Below are 19,113 nucleotides of genomic sequence, written 5' to 3'. Positions count from 1 at the left end.
CGTTTCCCATGTTGATATATAGTGTTGCTATTTGCATTTTTGTGCATAGCTTTGTCACATTTAAGGTCGTTTTTCTTATAAATGCTTAGAAATTGGATCAAAAGGTATATATTGTTTTTTAGCTTGCTTGCCGGAAAGGTGGTGCCACTTCATGCTTCTATGCGTATATGAGTATATATCTCACATTCTTCAGACAGTTCTTCTTCAGCCAGCCTGTTTGATTTCACCTGACATGAGCAAAACCAAAAGAAGGCTGTTAAAGACAGCATGTACACTGATCCAAGGTCAGGAGACAGCCCAACAGAGAAGAAACAACTATATACAGATAGGATTCTGACTTAAAAACAAACATACTTAAAATGTTTAAAGTTTATACAACTTTTTAAAATGCTATGAAAAAATATAGGTTCTTTTTGGATGACAGAAGACTTTGTAAGCTTAAAGGAAATTTTATTTGGGGGTGTGGGAAACAAAGGAAGATCAGTGGCAGGTTTAACGTATCAAGTAGCAAAATGTAAATGCTTGATAATATCCATTGCAGGTACGGGTGTGAAGAACCAGGCATACTCTTACTTTTGGTAGGATTGGAAATTGGTGCAACCACACTGGAGGGCAATTTGGTACTGTCAGTTTAAGATATCCTTTGACCTAGAAATTCTGCGGCTAAGAATTTATCTGATAACTAAAGTATGCCAAGGTACATATACAAGAAAGTTCACTGTAGAATTACTTGTAATATCAAGACTAGAGATCTAATGTCCAGCAGAGGACTGAATAAATGATGGCACATAGTGGAATTACACTTTTCTGTACTTAAAAAATGGGAGTTATTTTACGATTGCAGCAGCCTGGCAGGCAAGATGTAGAAGTTGTTATGCTAAACTGAAGAGCATGACCAGTTTGGTAAGAAAAGCATTGAGTCCAAAAGATTTTTACCTTTATGAACATAATTCACAAAGCAATAGATCATGGGAAATACAGTGGAACTATTTTCGTTATACTTTCCTATATTTTCCATGATTAACAAGTCATTTTATGAGAAGAGCAAAAGCATGACAATGTCTAAGCCCTGTGGTATCAAAGCAAACAGTCCATAAGTAGTTTGATATCTCCTGGCTGTCATTATCCAAGACTGATTATTGACTTTGAAACATAAAGAAAGCATTTAATCTTGTTTTTATACACTAAGTGGATGTCAATATTACATATTTTTAGAGTTTGAACCATTCTGGTTTAAAATTGGGATGGCATTTGGGAAGGCTAGGAGCTGGCACTTAAATTTGGGAGCCATAATCTGGATGATCAATGATCTATATACGTTACCCAGTTTCTATAAAGGTCACATATCATCTAGTCTAATAGCTGATAATTTTGGGGGTATGCTGAATGCTGTAACTTTTTTGTAAGCCACATTTTTTGAATTGGGAAGGAATAGGACTTGAAAGACCAAGTGTATCTTTCTCCCAAAGATCAAAGGCTGTCCTCCACTGTCTTGAGGCAGAACTTGTTTGGTATTTTAATCCTTGGTAACTCTTCCTTGAATGCAGTTGTGTTTTAGAAAGTGGTCTTTAATCAGCAGTGTTCTCCCTCTCTTTACTAGGTTGTTCGCTCAGCAGCTACAAGTGGAGCTGGTAGCACTACCTCTGGTGTTGTATCTGGCAGCCTCGGCTCTCGGGAGATCAACTATATCCTTCGTGTCCTTGGGCCAGCCGCATGCCGCAATCCAGACATTTTCACAGAAGTGGCCAACTGCTGTATCCGCATTGCCCTTCCAGCCCCTCGAGGCTCAGGAACTGGTAAGTTTACCCTTCTCTTGGCCTTTGAGACATTGAGGTCTGTGGCTTAGTATAACTCCAAAAATTTTCTGTGAGGAAGCCTATAACTTGGAAAACCTCCTTAGGCAAGCGTTGGGACATTGGCTAGTTGATCAAGTGGGTCAATTCAGGGGTAGTTCAGTAGCTTCTCTGGTCCTTGCCCTGTGGTAGTTCCTGCCAGAGATACCAAGGACTCATTCAGTCTAGTCCTTGCCTTCAAATAACTTAGCTTGATGTGACAACAGTGAATGTAAACAGTGAATGGTTTACAGATAGAGTGATAATTGAGGGACAAATGGACGTGACTTATGTGATACAGTAGGAAGAATCACGGTGTATTCTTGCCAAAAATGTTTGACCTATAATTATGAGGAAACAATTAGATAGGTACAAATTGTGAGACATTCCATAAAACAACTGACCTAGACTCTTCCAAAATATTAATGTTGTGAAAGGAAAAAATGCAAGGATCTCCTAGATAAAATCTCCTTTTAGATGAGAGAAAACCACCAACCTTGATGGGATGCTGAATCTAGATAAAGGAGATTTGGAGAAGTTAGAACAGTTACTATGTATTAGATAATATAATTGTATCTGTGTTAAATTTCTTGGGTATTATGGTATTCTGGCTATGTAGACAAATATCCTTGATCTTAGATGCAGGTAGACATATTTAGGGGTGGACAAATGGTGATTCTAGATGAAAAGTATATGGATTTTTTTGTACTAACCTTTCAACTTTTCTGTGGGGTCGTGGGGCTTTAGGGGTTTTTTTGTTTGTTGGTTTGTTTGTTTTTTAAATTCAAAGTTGGGAAAGGGACTAATTATTTTAGGAGCCCCACCCTGGCTCTGTGCTGGGCATTTCTCATGTATGGTCTCCTTTAATCCTCAAATTTTCAAGAATGAGAAAATTGAGGTTTGTTGAAATAATTTGGCCATGATCCTGTAACAGAACTGGATTTCAAAACCAAGTGTCCCCAACTCCAAAGCCTATACTCTTTTTTTACTATTTGATATTGCTGTATGAAATCCTCTGGGATTTAGGGAAGGTAAAAGCCAGATTTTCTAGTAGACTACTTGAACATTGTTTGGAAGTGCCCCCCACCCCCGGCTTCTGAGTCTTTATCAGTAACCAAATGTAGGTACCCGTTCATTATTGACTGATTTTTCTCTGTCTCACTTTGGCTTAGCTTCAGATGATGAATTTGAAAATCTTAGAATTAAAGGCCCTAATGCTGTACAGCTGGTGAAGACAACCCCTTTGAAGCCCTCACCTCTGCCTGTCATTCCTGATACTATCAAGGAAGTGATCTATGACATGTTAAATGCCCTGGCTGCATACCATGCTCCAGAGGAAGGTATGTAACTAGCCCACCTGAGGAGGCTGGGCACTTTGTTTAGGTCACTTCAACTAACTCATGGCTTAGTGAGCACTCAACTATTTGCCCACTCTCTGGGAATCAAGATGAATAAGACATATAGCCCACTTCTCTGAAGAAGTTAATAGTCATACAGTATGAATGATAAGGATAAGGAGATTACCAGAATCTTTTGTATGAGAGTACATCCCATACAGAGGGAAGAATGAACAAAGATTAAAAAGGAGATAATAAGCAGGTTGAGCAGGTTGAAGATAAAATACCAAGAAGTCTCCAATGTTTTCACTCTCAGAAACAAAACATAGTTGTTGCCCTAAGATCTGGGAACAATATTAGAAGGTGTGGCTAGGCTTCCTGACCTCTGAGACCACCATCCCTATCTTTTGTCCTTAGTTAAGGTGCTGCTTTTAAGTATTGGGAAAGTTATGAATGAATTGCTTGGAACTCAAGTTCTATTCCAGTCAGATCCTTCTGGATTTTATTCAGGACATACTTATTTGATAGGTCCCACAGAATTGCCAAAAGTTCATGAATAGTGCATTTAACAAGTCAAGAAAATCTGAGTCTTTAGTGCTTTTCATCCATACAGCACTCTGATCCTTATAGAGCTCCTTGCTTTTCCCACAATCGCAAAACCTTTACCCCACCTCCTAAACCCTCCCCCCCCAAAATAATAATAATAATAATAATAATTTAGCTATATATAGCAACCATTTATTGACCTCTCACTGTACTAGGCAAAATGTCAGGTATGTTCATTTAAGCTTAGTAGTGATAACTAAGGACAGTGAAGAGAGTAAATTGCCTGTGGTCACAAAACTAGTGATAGAATGAGGCTTTCAACCATGCTCTCTCTACATTTCTCATTCTTAAATCAAAGCCTAGCAATATTACTGTGTAAACAGCTGTAGCAACTTGGAGCAAAATTGACCAAGCTACCAGATGGTCATTAACATTGCACAGTCTAAAGAGTTTTGTTTTGTTTTTATTTTTCTAGCAGACAAATCTGATCCTAAACCTGGGGGCATGACTCAAGAGGTTGGCCAGCTCCTGCAAGACATGGGTGATGATGTATACCAGCAGTACCGGTCACTTACCCGTCAGAGCAGTGACTTTGACACACAGCCAGGATTTTCCATTAATGTAAGTCAGCTCCAACCTTCTATCTGCCTTCTCCCTTTTCAGTACCTACTACGGGATATAGGGTTATGCCAGGGATATTTCAAAGGTATTAATTTTGATGTATCTATAAATTATCTGTTGCCTAAAAATGAAGATCGGGTTGTCCCTGGGATTTTCTTTTTTCTCCTTGGATTAGAAATGTTTCTTTAATTCATTTTTCATTCTCATCTTCCCCCGTTCCCTTTCCCCTCAATCTTCCAGTCGCTGTTTATAATGATGGCTTCCCACGGATTATAGTATAGAGAAGGAAAAGGTGGTTAAAAGATAGACAAAGAGAGTCTATAACATTTACAGCCAGTACCCTGAAAAGGAGTCCTGCCATTTGGAGACAACTGTCTTTGAAATTAATAATGGCTCAGGAGTTTTCTTCCCCCATAGAGTCAGGTCTTTGCTGCAGATGGTACCTCCACTGAGACTGCCACATCTGGGACATCCCAAGGAGAAGGTAATGGTTTGCTTTTCTCTTTTGTTCTTATTTCTTGAGAAGAGAGCTTGAAGAAACGGAGTGTCCTGGGCAGGCAGTAGGGGAATACAGGCATAATTGTCACGTTTACTTGCGTAAGTGAACTTTCTCGGGGCTGTGCTCAGCGTTCTGTAAACAAAAGGTCCATCCCAGTTATCTGAGACCAGATTAAGTCTTTATATTCTTCAGGAATTCAGGAATACATGCAGATCTCCTTAGAGCTAGCAACTCAGGACTGTAGGCCCCATTGCAACCAGCTCCAGAAATTACAATGCTTTCTTTAGGGTCTTTAGAAGACTGCCATTTGATTGCCCCAGTGAGAGCTGGTGCTATAGGCACAACAGTGATGTTAAAGAGCGTCCATTAATGACCAGAGCCAAGTAAATCAAAGACCCTGGGCCCAAAAGCCAGCTTTCTATATCAACATTTCACACGTGCCTACGTTTTCTTATTGGGATCTATTCCATTTCATAGTATATGGCATCCTGGCCCTGCACCCACCCCTCATTATATGCTAAAGTTAATGGAACTGGCCATTAAAAAGAATGAAATTTTGCCATTTGCAGCAACATGGATGGACTTGGAGGGCATTATGCTAAGTGAAATAAGTCAGACAGAGAAAGACAAATACTGTATGGTATCACTTATACATGGAATCTAAAAAAATAAGCTAGTAGGACTTTGCTGGTGGCGCAGTGGTTAAGAATCCTCCTGCCAATGCGGGGGACATGGGTTCGATCCCTGGTCCAGGAAGATCCCACATGTCGCAGAGCAACTAAGCCCGTGTACCACAACTACTGAGCTTGCACCCTAGAGCCCGCGAGCCACAACTACTGAGCCTGCACACCACAACTACTAAAGCCTGCGCGCCGCAACTACTGAGCCCACGTGCCTAGAGCCCGTGCTCCACAACAAGAGAAGCCACCGCAATGAGAAGCCTGCGCACCGCAACAAAGAGTAGACCCCACTCGCCGCAACTAGAGAAAACCCGCGTGCATCAATGAAGACACAACACAGCCAAAAAATAAATAAATTTTTAAATATATGTGTATATTTTTTAAAAACTAGTAAATATAACAAAAGAGGCAGACTCACAGATACAGAGAACAAACTAGTGGTTACCAATGGGGAGAAGGAAGGGGGGAGGGGCGGTATAGGGGTAGGGGATTAAGAAGTACAAACTATTAGTTATAAAATAAGCTACAAGGATATATTGTACAACACGGGGAATATAGAATAAATGAAGTTAATGGAACTGTAGCTTAACTAACCCAGTAGTGGTTGCTGTGGTAACGTCCTTTAGTTCTACTCTTTAAACCTCTCCGTATATTTCTTTTGGTAGCTTCCATGCTGGCTTATAGAACTTTGGTGCCAGTGACACTATTCTGGCTACAAGATTTATATGGTGGATTCTTACTTTCTAGCAGTTTCAACAGAGCCCATTGGCTACTTGCCAAGAATTAGAGAAATGTCATGGAAGCAATTCTAATGAGACCTTTCAAGAGCTCCTTCTCCTTGACAGGAAGGATCTTTGAAATCTAAGTTGAGATGTTGTACTTAATGCCAGTTTAGTCCCTGGAGGATATGCTTAAAAGGCTAATAATTAGTAAAATATTGGCTAACTCATTTTGGTTGACTTACTGCTCATATGTAGTATATAGTATGGGTGATGGTAGTATCATTCAAGGGAAGCATCATTGCCCACTATGTGGCAGACTATAGTAGACACCAAAATGAATCAGATTCATTCCCTGCACTTAAAGAATTTTGTCTAGTGAGGGTGACATGCAGTGCTCTTAGTACAAGATAACTGCTGGAATGGAGGCGTGCTGGGATAAGATATAGTGGGCACATGATAAGATAGCATCTCGGTATGCCTGGATGAAGCAGGAAATCATTTATAGAGGAGATCAGCTTTTGAACTTAGCTAGATTAAGTAAATGTGTGCCACACAGACATGTGGGAAGAAGAGGTAAAAGAGTATACAAGGCATGTTTGGAGAACTACTATTAGTACAGTATTTCTGGAACATAAAATGTATAAGAGGAGGGAAATGGCGGACGATGTGTGAACAGTTGGGTAAAGCCTCTCTGTTGTACTATATCCGTAGAGCGCATCTGAGACCTGTGTCATATTAGCTATCTGTCTTTCCACTGCAGTAGGAGGAGGGCATTCAGTTTGTACTAGTGGCCTGAAGTATCCTTTCCACCTAAGACTTGATTTTGCCAATATTCCAGTGTGGAATTGAACCAGTGTTTGGCTCTTTCTCAACAGCTTCAACTCCGGAGGAGTCTCGGGATGGGAAGAAAGATAAAGAAGGGGACCGGGCGTCTGAGGAGGGCAAGCAGAAAGGCAAGGGCAGCAAACCGTTAATGCCCACCTCCACTATTCTTCGGCTTCTGGCAGAGTTGGTGAGATCCTATGTTGGTATTGCTACCCTGATTGCCAACTACAGCTATACTGTGGGCCAGTCTGAGCTGATCAAAGAGGTAAGATTTCTAATTTCTGCTTAATATTTTATACTTTTATCATTTGGATACCTGCTATGTGTTGGATGCTTTGCTAGGAGCCCGTGCATGCTAACCCAGTGATGAGAGAGGCAGAGGCCTCTTAAGACACATTAAAGAGCTAGGCCTTTTTTTCCATGATGTGGAGCCATCAGGCTCATTTGCAGGAAGTGAGTTGATGTAGTTTGTTAATTTGTTTTGTAGAAAATCACTTGGTCTGCCTTATTAGAGACTGCAAAAGGCAAGGTTGGAGTCAGACCAGTCAGGACGCTGGTATAGTAGTCTAAGTAATACAGGACCTTGATGAAGTTGGAGGGGGAAATAAATGAGTTGAAGAGATGTTTTACCAGTAGAAATGGACGAGATTGGATTTGGAGGATAAAGGTGAAATCAAGGACTCGAGATGTTTCTTGTTTTATGTTTTTTTTATTCCTTTTGTTAGAAGAGGAAATGGTTCGAAGAGAAAATGTAGAATTTGAGAGGTATCTGTGGATCACCTAGGTAAAGGTATCTAAGAGACAGGAGAATAAATGAAGTACACAGTATTGGAGTTTATCTTCCAGATGTACTCACACCTGTGCAGACACCTGATGTGTAACAGTATTGGTAATAAATAGAATATAAGAAAAGCCTAAATGTTCATCAATAGAGCATGGGAAAGAATGAAGTCATATTTTATATGTCCTGATACAGAATTATCTTCAGGTTGGATTTTTCAAGTGAAAGGACACTTTAAGAAACCATATCATGTTCCCATATATGTAAAAGGGGTACCCAAGGACGTTTTTTTCATAAAGGAGACCTTGTTTTGGAGGTCACATAGTTATTTTATGGTTAGTAAGCAGTAAAGGGTGTGAGAATGGAACAGGGGCAATAATGTTGCAGACAAAGAATCTATGACAGCAGCTGCCATTTTTTAAGCTATTTTTATCTTAATCCAAGCTTTTAAAATGCATACAAAACTACACTACTCCTAAGTGATTCACCAGTTAATTTTTCTTGGATGACTACCACTAAATTAAACATTAGAAACTCCACAAAAGCTAATCCCACTCACACCTTTGCATGTCTCCCCTTCCCCTTTGAACTTCCATAAGGTCACCATTATCTTGCGTTCGTGAATTGGGCTTGCGCTTTATATAAGTGGAATCTTACAGTATGTCCTGTGTCTGGCTTCTTTTGCTTAACATATTTGCAACTACATCTTTGTGTGTAGTTTTAGTTTATTTTCATTGCTGTATAGAATTCCATTGTGTGAATGTAACACAGTCTTATCCATTCTAGTGCTTATTGACAGTTGGCTAGTTTTTCTTTTGGAAGTATTAAAAGTAGTGCTGCTACAGTCACTCTTACACATGTCTTGGTGAACATATATAAGTTCGTGTGTGTGTGTGTGTATTTTTACACACACACTCACGTTCATACGTAAGTTCATATATTTCTGTTGGGTGCTATGTGCCTAGGAGTGGAATTGCCGGTGTGTTCAGCTTTAGCAACTGATACCAAGTTTTCCAGAGCAGTCGTGTCAATTTATATTATCACCAGCACAGCATATGGGAGTTTGGATTATTTCACCTCCTTGCCAATACTTGGTATTCCTGTTTTTCATTTTAACCATTCTAGTAGGTTCATACTGGTATTGCATTGTGGTTAAAATTTCCCTGTCTTTATTGGCCATTTGTATATTCTCTTTTGTGAAGTGTCCAAGTCTTTTATTCTTATTTTCTACTGAGTTCTTTATATATTCTGGATATAAGTCCTTTATGGAATGTGTGTATTAAGTATACATTAGACATTTATTTCAAAGCTTATACTCATTTATGCCAGTTGTAGTTATAATAGCATACTTGTGGAATAAGACATTTAATTGCAAATTTATTAAGTATCTGCTTTAATATGTATCAAGTGACCTACTTACTGGTACTGGGTACTCATAGGTGCTTTACAGATACTATTGATAATCCTCACCTCAGCACTGCAAGGTTGTTGGTATTGCTCCCCTTAACAGAGAGAAGAGAAGGCTCAGAGAGGTCAGTAACTTGCCCAAGGCCACACTGCAGAGTAGCAAGACTAGGATTAGAGCCCAGGTCTCTGGTTTCATATCCAGATTCCTTCCACTGAGTCACGGTTGCACGAATCCACTCAGTCGCCCAAATTGCAAGGCTTGCTTTTTTTTCAGTTTTTACTGGTAATGTTACACTTTTTTCCAGAAAACTGTTTTAACTTTGTATTTTATTCACTACTGGGAAATTTTTATTTCTAATAGTTAACAGGGACACCTTATCTAATTTCCCAGAGCCTAGAATTCTTCAATGCATTTTTAAAAAAATATTTATTTATTTATTTGGCTGCGCCGGGTCTTTGTTGGCGGCACGCGGGCTCTTTTAGTTGCAGCATGTGGGCTCTTGGTTGCAGTATGCAGGATCTAGTTCCCTGACCAGGGCTCGAACCCAGGCCCCCTGCATTGGGAGCATGGAGTCTTAACCACTTGACCACCAGGGAGGTCCCTTCAATGCATTTTTTAAATTGAGGTAAAATGCACATAAAACTAAGTATCTTAAAGTATACAGTCGAGTGGCATTTAGTACATTCAGTGTCGTGCAACCATCATCTCTATCTGGTTCCAAAATCACCACTGCGTTTTGATCCAAAATCTACTTGAATGACAACAGAACTAAGTTTCTTTCTAAGATAAAGAATTATCAGGGCAGAAATCATTTTTAGAGGGGGAGGGAAAGTCTGACTTAATATCCTTCCCTGTTATTGGGCCTTTTTTGCTATTTTAAGTAACCCTGCATTAACTATTTCTTCATATCCATATCTGTGACTGTGCTGTGTGTTTCTCATTCAACCCCTGCCAATTTTTAGCCCAGGGTCCTGGGCACATTGTAGGTTTCAGTAAATACTACAATTTAATTAGAAACTGGAGTAATTGTAGCACTGAATTAGGGATCAAGGTTTGAATCATCGCCATTGACTTAAGTGCTTTGGCAAGCCACATTTCTTTAGGTCTCAGATTAATGAAGATGTGTAAACTTGTGAAAAATGAATGGAATTTGGAAGCATAAACTCAAGATTTGTTACTCACTTGGCTTGCACCTTTAAGTCTTGGTTTTTTCATCTATAAAGTGGGCCTGATAATCATTGACTGGATGACTCCAAGGATCAGTTCTGTGTGCGTGTACCTTGTTGATGTGCAAACAGTATGGCATAATTGTGCTTGTGAGTAAATGTCATGATTAATGACTTTTCAGGACTGCAGTGTGCTAGCTTTTGTCCTGGACCACCTCCTCCCACATACCCAGAATGCAGAAGACAAGGACACACCTGCCCTGGCCCGCCTGTTCCTCGCAAGCCTGGCTGCCGCAGGGAGTGGCACAGATGCCCAGGTGGCCCTTGTGAATGAAGTAAAAGCAGCCCTGGGAAGGGCACTGGCTATGGCTGAGAGTACAGAGAAACATGCCAGGTAAAATCCATGCCTGACTTAGTGCTAAAAACCAGTAGCATCCCCTAACTTCATTCTTGTCCCATGGATTCCTTGCATTTGAACAAGAGTTCCGGTCATACTGGCACTGTACATTCTCTGGTTCTCTCAGATAGTTCTAGTGCTACAAAATACCCAAAGCACTAATGACACTTGGAGGAGGTGGGTAAACGGCTTAGAGAAAACAAAGGGATGTTTTCGTTATATTTCTAGGGTCTTCAAGCAAGAAGTTGAGGGGGTTATTCTACTTTACTTTTTCAAATTATGTTTAAAGAAAATGAAGAATGCCTCTACCCAGGGAGTGAGTTCTTTCTTACCTGTTTAGATGTTACTTCCAGAAGGAAACACGAAGGAAACCAGGAGGGTTATCTGAGGCGAGTTAGTGAAGACGTGGCCTAAGAATGGGCTGTATTCACATGATAGAGATGTCAAACTTCTCTCCTAGGCTTCAGGCAGTGATGTGTATCATCAGTACTATCATGGAGTCCTGCCCCTCCACCTCCAGTTTCTACAGCAGTGCAACAGCCAAGACCCAACACAATGGCATGAACAACATCATTCGACTCTTCCTGAAGAAGGGACTGGTTAATGACCTGGCCAGAGTGCCTCACAGCCTGGACCTGTCCAGGTAAAATTATTCCTGACCTCCAGCACCAGGATTTTGCCCTCTCCTTAATCGTGCTTCATACTTGTCCATTTGCCTAGTATTTCATGTATCCTCGCCAGATAAGTAATTAGCAGCCAGTGTGATAGGAAGTTTGGGTGTAGGCGGGAACCTGAGTTCTTAGTATTGTTGCTTTTAAGCAAGGCACTTTCCTTTCTTTGGGCCTTAATTCTCTCATTTGCCGCAAACTCATGAGTTGGTCTGTATCAGTAGTTTTTTCCCCAAGCTTCCCCCCTCTTAATTATCGTAAGAAGATCATTATGGACCTTGTATTACATCTGGTTGTGTCCTCTGAGTCTCTGTTATTCTAATACAGGTCCTTAATTTTTTTAATCTTCATTTTATTGCTGTTGTTCATGAACGAATTTATTGAAGTGATCAGACCTGCAGAACGTTTTCCTAGATTTGGTCCACTTAGTTCCACGCAGTGTAGTTTAACTTGTTGCTTTTACTCCCTGTGTGCTGTAAGCTTAGAGGTAGAGGCTTAATGGAGCAATTTAAACATTATTTGGCTAGGATATATCGTAGATGATGTACATTTCATATTGTATCATGGGGCGATGCATCTCTTTGAACTACCATTAATCATGATAAGATTGACCACTAGGGTAGAGTGATAATTCATCATTGTACTGTTATATTTTCCTCCTTCTTACTAGAAAATAAACAGTGTTATTGCTTCAGCACTGTACAAATGTCTAGTTCCCTATCAACCATATACCTAATTAATGGTCTTAACACCAGTTGATAATCCTTGCCTGTGTCTTTTCATTTCTTAGAGGATTATCAGTGACAACTTTGTAATTTCTGTCATTCCTTCTACATTATTAGCTGCTATATTTCTGTGATTATAGCTCCAGTTCAAGAGGGAAAGTTGGTTACCCTATAATACAGTTCCTACTAAAAAGGCAGGATAAAAACTTAATTTTTTCCCTTCAGTCACCAATTTTCAGAGTAAAGTCAAAAATGGGTTAAACTCTACCTCAAATACGAGCTCTGGCTTTCTATTTTCTGTGTAGTATTATGGACTCATGAATTTTCCTTGATTTTTAAAATCTGATTGAATTACTTGGATCACTACAGTTATCCTTCTTTTCATGCTCATCCTTCACGTTCTTTTTCATTACACCTTTGGACTTGTGGGACCTCTTCAGACTGACTTCTTTATTCTTTTGATAACAACCTCATCAGTTTTTTTTTAATGTTTAAAGATTTTGAGCTCACAGTATAATGAGCACTGTATGTCTCACCTAGATTAGCCAGTGGTTAGCATTCTGTCCTATTTGCTTTAGTTCCCCCCCTCCTCTTTTCGTGAGGTAAATCATTCGAAATTTGTTATAAACGTGATGCTTAACCTCTGAATACTTCAGCATGTGTCTCCTAAGAACAAACATTCCATTACATAGCTAAAATACCATCATCACCTCTAAGAAGCTTACCATTAATATAATAATACTCACTATATACTTCATATTCATCTATCTCCAATTATTCCAAGAATGTCTTTATATCCTGGGGGAGAGTGTGTTGATCCAGGATCCAGAGAGCATCATTCATTGCATTTGATTGCCACGTGTCTCTTATTTTTTTTGACGTTTGACTGTTTTGAAGAGTCCAGAAAGTCAAATGTCTTACAGAACATCCCATAGTCTGGATTTGTCTAATTGCTTCCTTATGGTTAGGTTCAGGGTAAACTTTTTTGGCAAGAATACTACATAGGTGATGTTTGCCTTTCTAAGTGCATCACATCAGGAGACGCATAATGCCAATTTGTCCCATTATTGGGTGATGCTAAGTTTGATCACATAGTTAATGGTTAGAGTTCCACTTTGTATTAACAAATTATCCGTGAGGTGATGCTTTGAGTTCACGTGAAGATCACGTGACTATCCTATGCCCTGAAGATTTTTAACTCAGTAGTTTTAGCATTCACTAGTGGTCTTTACCTAGATCACTTAACATTGCTGGTTGCAGTGATAGTTTTCTGATTCTCTCATTCCTGTTTATTAGCTGGCGTTCTTATATAATGAAGACCTCTTTCTGCCTGCATTTGTATCCCTGTGGCTGCAGATTATATTTAATGTGTTATAATCCATTACCATCATTATTCTTTTTGATGCTAAGATTTGGCCTGTGGTAATGACCCCATTAATTTTTTAAAGCCTTCTTGCTTTTGAAGGCCTTCTGGCACAACAAGATGTCTCAGGCTCACCTTGTACCTTCCATGTCCCATTCCTGGGATCAGTTGTTACTCTGATGAGCCTTGGTTCCTTTTAGTGTGGATTTCTGTGCTCAGTTCATCTCTGTATCTTCCTTTATCTCAGTCCCAACATGGCCAACACAGTCAATGCTGCTCTGAAGCCTTTGGAAACACTTTCCCGGATTGTGAACCAGCCCAGTAGCCTTTTTGGCAGCAAGAGTGCTTCTAGCAAGAGCAAGTCTGAGCAGGATGCCCAAGGAGCTGCTCAGGACTCTAATAGCAACCAACAGGACCCAGGTAGGGAATCAGCCAATGGACTGGAGAGCTGGCCGGGTGGGTGTAGTTATTTTATGGGCATGGCATCACAACTGTTCTAGCTTGGTATTGTTTCCCTGGGAACTTGCTGGCCTTCCACAGATCTGTCATAGTGGCGTGGGAATCTGCCCCACAAAGAATTCCTTAAAATTGCAGCCTTATTTGGCTATCCTCACACGTAGCCTTGTCTTTTCCTTTGTCACCCATTCATTTATTCTCTGAGAACTTGTAAATTTGCCCAGGGAAGGGACCTTACTGTCTTACGCTTGTCTCGTGGTGCCCTGCACATAGGCACCCTTTGATTATTTTGCTGGTTGGTTGATTGTTTCAGGCGAGCCTGGGGAAGCAGAAGTGCAGGAGGAGGATCATGATGTCACTCAGACAGAGGTGGCAGATGGGGATATCATGGATGGGGAGGCTGAAACCGACTCAGTGGTGATTGCTGGGCAGCCTGAGGTGCTCAGTTCACAAGAGATGCAGGTAGGGAGGCAGATCACCCAGCATACCCCTGTTGTGGTGCTGAACCAAACCCCCAAGTGGTGTGGGTGGGTGAGTACTTTAGATCCTTGCCTAAATGCATTTGTCTATTTTGCAGAGGAGCACAGATGATAATGCTTAGTAGATGCTCAGTAAATGTGTTTGAATTGTATTAAATGAGGGGTGGGTGCAGAGCCAGAATGCCATATACTATCGATATAAAATGGAGTAGATCCCAACAAGAAAACATAGGCACGGGTGAAATGTTGATATAGAAAGCTGGCCTGAGCCCTCTGGGCCCAGGGTCTTTGATCTACTTGGTTCTGGCCATTAATGGACTCTCCTTAACATCACTGTTGTGCCTATAGCACCAGCTCTCACTGGGGCATTGAAATGGCAGTCTTCTACAGACCCTAAAGAAAGCATTGTAATTTCTGGAGCTGGTAGCAATGGTAAGAAATGGGGCCTACAGTCCTGAGCTGCTAGCTCTAAGGAGATCTGCATGTATTCCTGAATTCCTGAAGAGTATAAAGACTTAATCTGGTCTCAGATAACTGGGATGGACCCATTTGAAGGACAGTCTGAGTGTGGATTGGCAGCACCTGGTAGTTGCTGTGCTCTTAGCACCAAGTGTGTGGTGTTTATGTAACATCCTGTCACATATTATCCTAGAAATATATGCTCCCTTGCTGGCTTTTTTTAGGGTTGAGCACCAGCACAATGATAGACTTGTGTGCATCCATATATATGTTCTATTTCTCTCCAGGTTGAGAATGAGCTGGAGGACCTGATAGATGAGTTGCTTGAGAGGGATGGCGGATCTGGGAACAGTACAATTATAGGTGAGAGCCCCAGAACTGAGTATAGCCTCTTCCTTTGCCTCAGTCTCTCTCGGGAGGACCCTTTTTCTCATCATCTGCTTGCTCAGCTCTGCCTAAGGGCTCATAGCCAGCCTAGATTGCTGCTTGTCTTGATGTTGACAGTCTTACAGATGAGAAATTCACAAGCCATCTACAGACCTGTGGCTGGTCTGAAGTGTTGCCTCTGTGGGGGAGGTGGAGGGGGTGGCCATCAGTATAGATAATACATCAGGCACATCAAGAGTGTTTATTCATGGAGGCCTAGAGGAGGCTATAGAGGCTGTAGGGTGAGAAAGTGCTTTCCTTTCAGTTCTTCAGTGAATCCAGGAGCTTTCTGCCTCCAAGTCTCAGTAGTGTAAAAAGAGTGATCATTCCCTAAGGATCTTTTACAACTTTTACAGCTGAGTTGTAAAAAAGTTGCTTTTTACAACTCAGGAAAAACAGCAAAGGTACTCTACTGTCACCTGGCTCCAAGGGTATATGTTACTTGTTTTTATTTTATTGATGAAGAAAATCAAAGGATAAACAGAAGTAGACATGTATTCTTAAACTTGACAAGGCTTTTTCACACCCATTATCTTCTGCGGTTTCACAGTTAGTGGGATTGGCAGGGCAGATGTGATCATCCCATTTTACAGTTGAGGAAACTGAGACTCAGACAGGTAAAGTGACTGGCCAAGCTCACCTAGCTAGTCAACAGCAGAGAACCCAGGTCTTCCTCATCCAAAAAAAAAGTGGATATCTGCTGGGTGTACATAGCTACTTTAGGCCCACCCAATCTGGAAAGGGAAGTCCTCTGTTGTTCAGTGAAGGCTCTGCTCTGTAACCTTCAGTGAGCAGAAGTGGAGAGGATGAATCACAAGAGGACGTGCTGATGGATGAAGCTCCTTCCAACCTCAGCCAAGCTTCCACCTTGCAGGCCAACCGAGAAGGTGAGAGTGCCGAGGCCAGAAAGGCCTCCCTTCTTGCCCTGCACGTCTGACAGACACTATACTAGGGTTTTCCTGGAGGCAGCTGCCCACATGTGCAGAATAAGGAAGCATCTGTCTGCATGCGCTGACATACACCATCCACTTTATCCTCAGCCAGTTTTTCAAATAACATGTTAACTACTGCTTGCCCAAAAGTTTGTCACTTCTTACTTGGTTCGCTTTCTTCTCACCCACCTGCTATCATCGCTCCAGATTCCTTCTTACCAACAGGATGCAGTCAGTAGCAAAGTAGGGCTGGAAAGGCAAGGGGGCACCAACAGACTTGGCCAAGTCCTAGACCATGGCTCCTCAAGCACCACCCTATAGCCAGCCTCCACATTCAGCCGCATGGCTCAGCATATTGATGCATTGGTTGGCACTCTCAGGAAATCGGGGCTGGCTCACTAAGTCTGTATATCACCCCAGATCTGGTTCTTCCTCTCCTAGAGTCAAATACCCCATCGCCTTCCCACTCAATCTGCTGGCCTGCACAGTAGCCTGTTTTCTAGCTACTCAGTATAGTCCTCCAATGTGCTCCCTTTGTTTTAGATTCCATGAATATCCTGGACCCTGAGGATGAGGAGGAGCACACTCAGGAAGAGGACAGCAGTGGCAGTAACGAGGATGAGGATGATAGTCAGGATGAAGAGGAGGAGGAGGAGGAAGATGAGGAAGATGATCAGGTGAGGGGGGACTGTGTTTGGGTTGGTTCAGACATCCTCTTCCGTGGGAACACACAGCTGGAGAAAACCAACAGTCTGGGTTGCTAGCCTCAGCGCCTCCCTCCCTCATGTGCAAATGTGGCCATGACACCAGACTTCAGAAAATCCTTACCTCCAGCAATTCTCCATCTCCTATTTTCCCCTTAAGGAGGATGATGAAGGTGAAGAGGGAGATGAAGACGATGACGACGATGGCTCTGAAATGGAATTGGATGAGGATTACCCTGATATGAACGCTTCTCCCTTGGTCCGATTTGAGCGCTTTGACCGGGAGGATGATCTCATCATTGAGTTTGACAACATGTTCTCCAGTGCTAGTAAGACACAGGGGCTCAGCTGGGTTTTATCTCTTGATTCTTATACCCTGAACTAGAGCAGCTATCAATCTGATACAGAAAGCACCTCTTTTCTTATGCCAACTTCCTGGGGCAAGGGATACCTGAATCCATCTCTCTCAGTAAGTGTATACCTAGAAGGAGGGATTGTGAGAGGCTCCTTTTGTTCTCTCCACCTCAGTAAACAGGCAGCCAGCCATTTTAGAGCCTGGACAACTTGATGATTTGCTTGAATTAAAACAAAAGTGAGACCAAGGCTGACTGCATCAGGCACCCATGTGTACACTATAGTGATAGGGCAATCACTAATCCTTATGTCTGTAACACTGGATCTTGAGAGTTTGGATAGACACCTTTGAGCTTGGCATTGGGGAGTAGATTTGAACACATTCACTCTGTTCATCAAGAATGCATCTTTTCGGAGGAGAGAGTGAATCTCTTCTCTCCTCCCCCATCAACGTCAAAGTTCCCTTTTAGCATCCAATTCTTAAAATCAAGCTGTCTTGAGAAGGCAGGTCTTTACTCCCAAATCACAAGCATGATATAGCAGAAAACACTGAACTGTTCTGGTCTGTTGTCTTGGCCAAGTAGTCTCTTACCTCTTTGAGCCTCAGTTTGTCACCTTTGAGCCTCAGTTTGTCACCTGTAAATGAAAAACGTGAAAAGAAAAAAAAATGGGGTGGATTACATAATTTTCAAGATACTTTCTATTCTGCGATTTTCTTTGCATTTTTGTGATTTCCATCAATCTTCCTTATTAAGTTGAGCCTCTGTCCATTCAGCAAATTGAACAAATATTTGAGGAGTGCCTACTGTGTCCTAGGTGCTAGGGATACAGCAATAAAAAAGAAAACAGTCCTTTTCCCTCATAGGAGCTTATGGTCTGTTAGGAATTATGAGTAAGCAGGCATTACATTGTAGTATGGTAAGAAAGCACAGAGTAAAGGGTTTTTAGGCCCATTTGTAGAATCAGAAAAAGTGATATCTAGGCCAAGAACAAAAAGTACAGGTGAAGAAGGGGGAGAGGAGTCGGCAAGGTGGAGAGAACAGCATGTTTCTGAGGGGCCTACACGCATCACTGCGGCTTAGTATAGAAAATGGATTGGGAGAAGGTACTATTTAGGAGGCTGTTGCAGTATCTAGGTGAGAGATGGTGGCATAAGCCATGGTAGTGTCAGTGATCGTAGATGAGGCATGGGAATGAGGGAGAAAGGACAAAGCTCAGGTTTCCGTGTGAGGAAGTAAGGCCCAGGAGACATGGTTCTGCTTGAACAACCATAGAAGAAATTTCTTTTTGGCACTGACCCCTTTGCATATTGTCCTTGCAGCAGACATCCCCCCATCCCCAGGAAATATCCCTACCACCCACCCACTGATGGTACGCCATGCAGACCACAGTTCCCTGACTCTGGGCAGTGGCTCTTCTACAACGCGTCTCACCCAGGGCATTGGGCGCAGTCAGAGGACCCTGAGGCAGCTGACGGCCAACACAGGCCACACCATTCACGTTCACTACCCTGGGAATCGTCAGCCCAATCCTCCTCTTATACTCCAGAGGTGAGTTACAAGGAAGATTGTTGGGCTCAATGAGCTTCAGCATTGTCTTGACCTGGGGGGATAATGCTCTTGTCACACACACAGATAATGTATTTGTCCTGTTTCTTTGTGGATTATATGTGCAGCCTTCGGGAGAATACCAAATTGTATAACATGTTCTTCTGCTTAAGTGTCCTGTACATA

The 19,113-nt window shown here is 41.7% G+C and overlaps 1 protein-coding gene across 15 annotated transcripts in view; it reads left to right on the top strand.

The window, feature by feature from the left end:
- The window catches only part of HUWE1 (HECT, UBA and WWE domain containing E3 ubiquitin protein ligase 1), a 141,776-nt gene that overhangs the window by 100,060 nt on the left and 22,603 nt on the right, over positions 1 to 19,113 (top strand). For 14 of the 15 annotated variants that reach the window (XM_082445050.1, XM_082445059.1, XM_082445060.1 and 11 more), the window contains 14 exons: positions 1,601 to 1,796; positions 3,005 to 3,172; positions 4,191 to 4,336; positions 4,754 to 4,820; positions 7,113 to 7,327; positions 10,600 to 10,811; positions 11,275 to 11,457; positions 13,818 to 13,990; positions 14,340 to 14,488; positions 15,252 to 15,327; positions 16,179 to 16,277; positions 16,866 to 16,999; positions 17,187 to 17,355; positions 18,702 to 18,930. In XM_082445050.1, the coding sequence (XP_082301176.1) occupies positions 1,601 to 1,796; positions 3,005 to 3,172; positions 4,191 to 4,336; positions 4,754 to 4,820; positions 7,113 to 7,327; positions 10,600 to 10,811; positions 11,275 to 11,457; positions 13,818 to 13,990; positions 14,340 to 14,488; positions 15,252 to 15,327; positions 16,179 to 16,277; positions 16,866 to 16,999; positions 17,187 to 17,355; positions 18,702 to 18,930 (2,216 nt within the window). The remainder of the gene's footprint in view (positions 1 to 1,600; positions 1,797 to 3,004; positions 3,173 to 4,190; positions 4,337 to 4,753; positions 4,821 to 7,112; positions 7,328 to 10,599; positions 10,812 to 11,274; positions 11,458 to 13,817; positions 13,991 to 14,339; positions 14,489 to 15,251; positions 15,328 to 16,178; positions 16,278 to 16,865; positions 17,000 to 17,186; positions 17,356 to 18,701; positions 18,931 to 19,113) is intronic. The other variant, XM_082445055.1, reaches the window with a different exon arrangement.

This window comes from Balaenoptera physalus, assembly GCF_965194825.1.
Source record: "Balaenoptera physalus genome assembly, chromosome: X".
Lineage (NCBI taxonomy): Eukaryota > Metazoa > Chordata > Mammalia > Artiodactyla > Balaenopteridae > Balaenoptera > Balaenoptera physalus.
The sequence above is the reverse complement of the archived record's forward strand: the minus strand, read 5'-3'. Positions and strand labels throughout refer to the sequence as shown.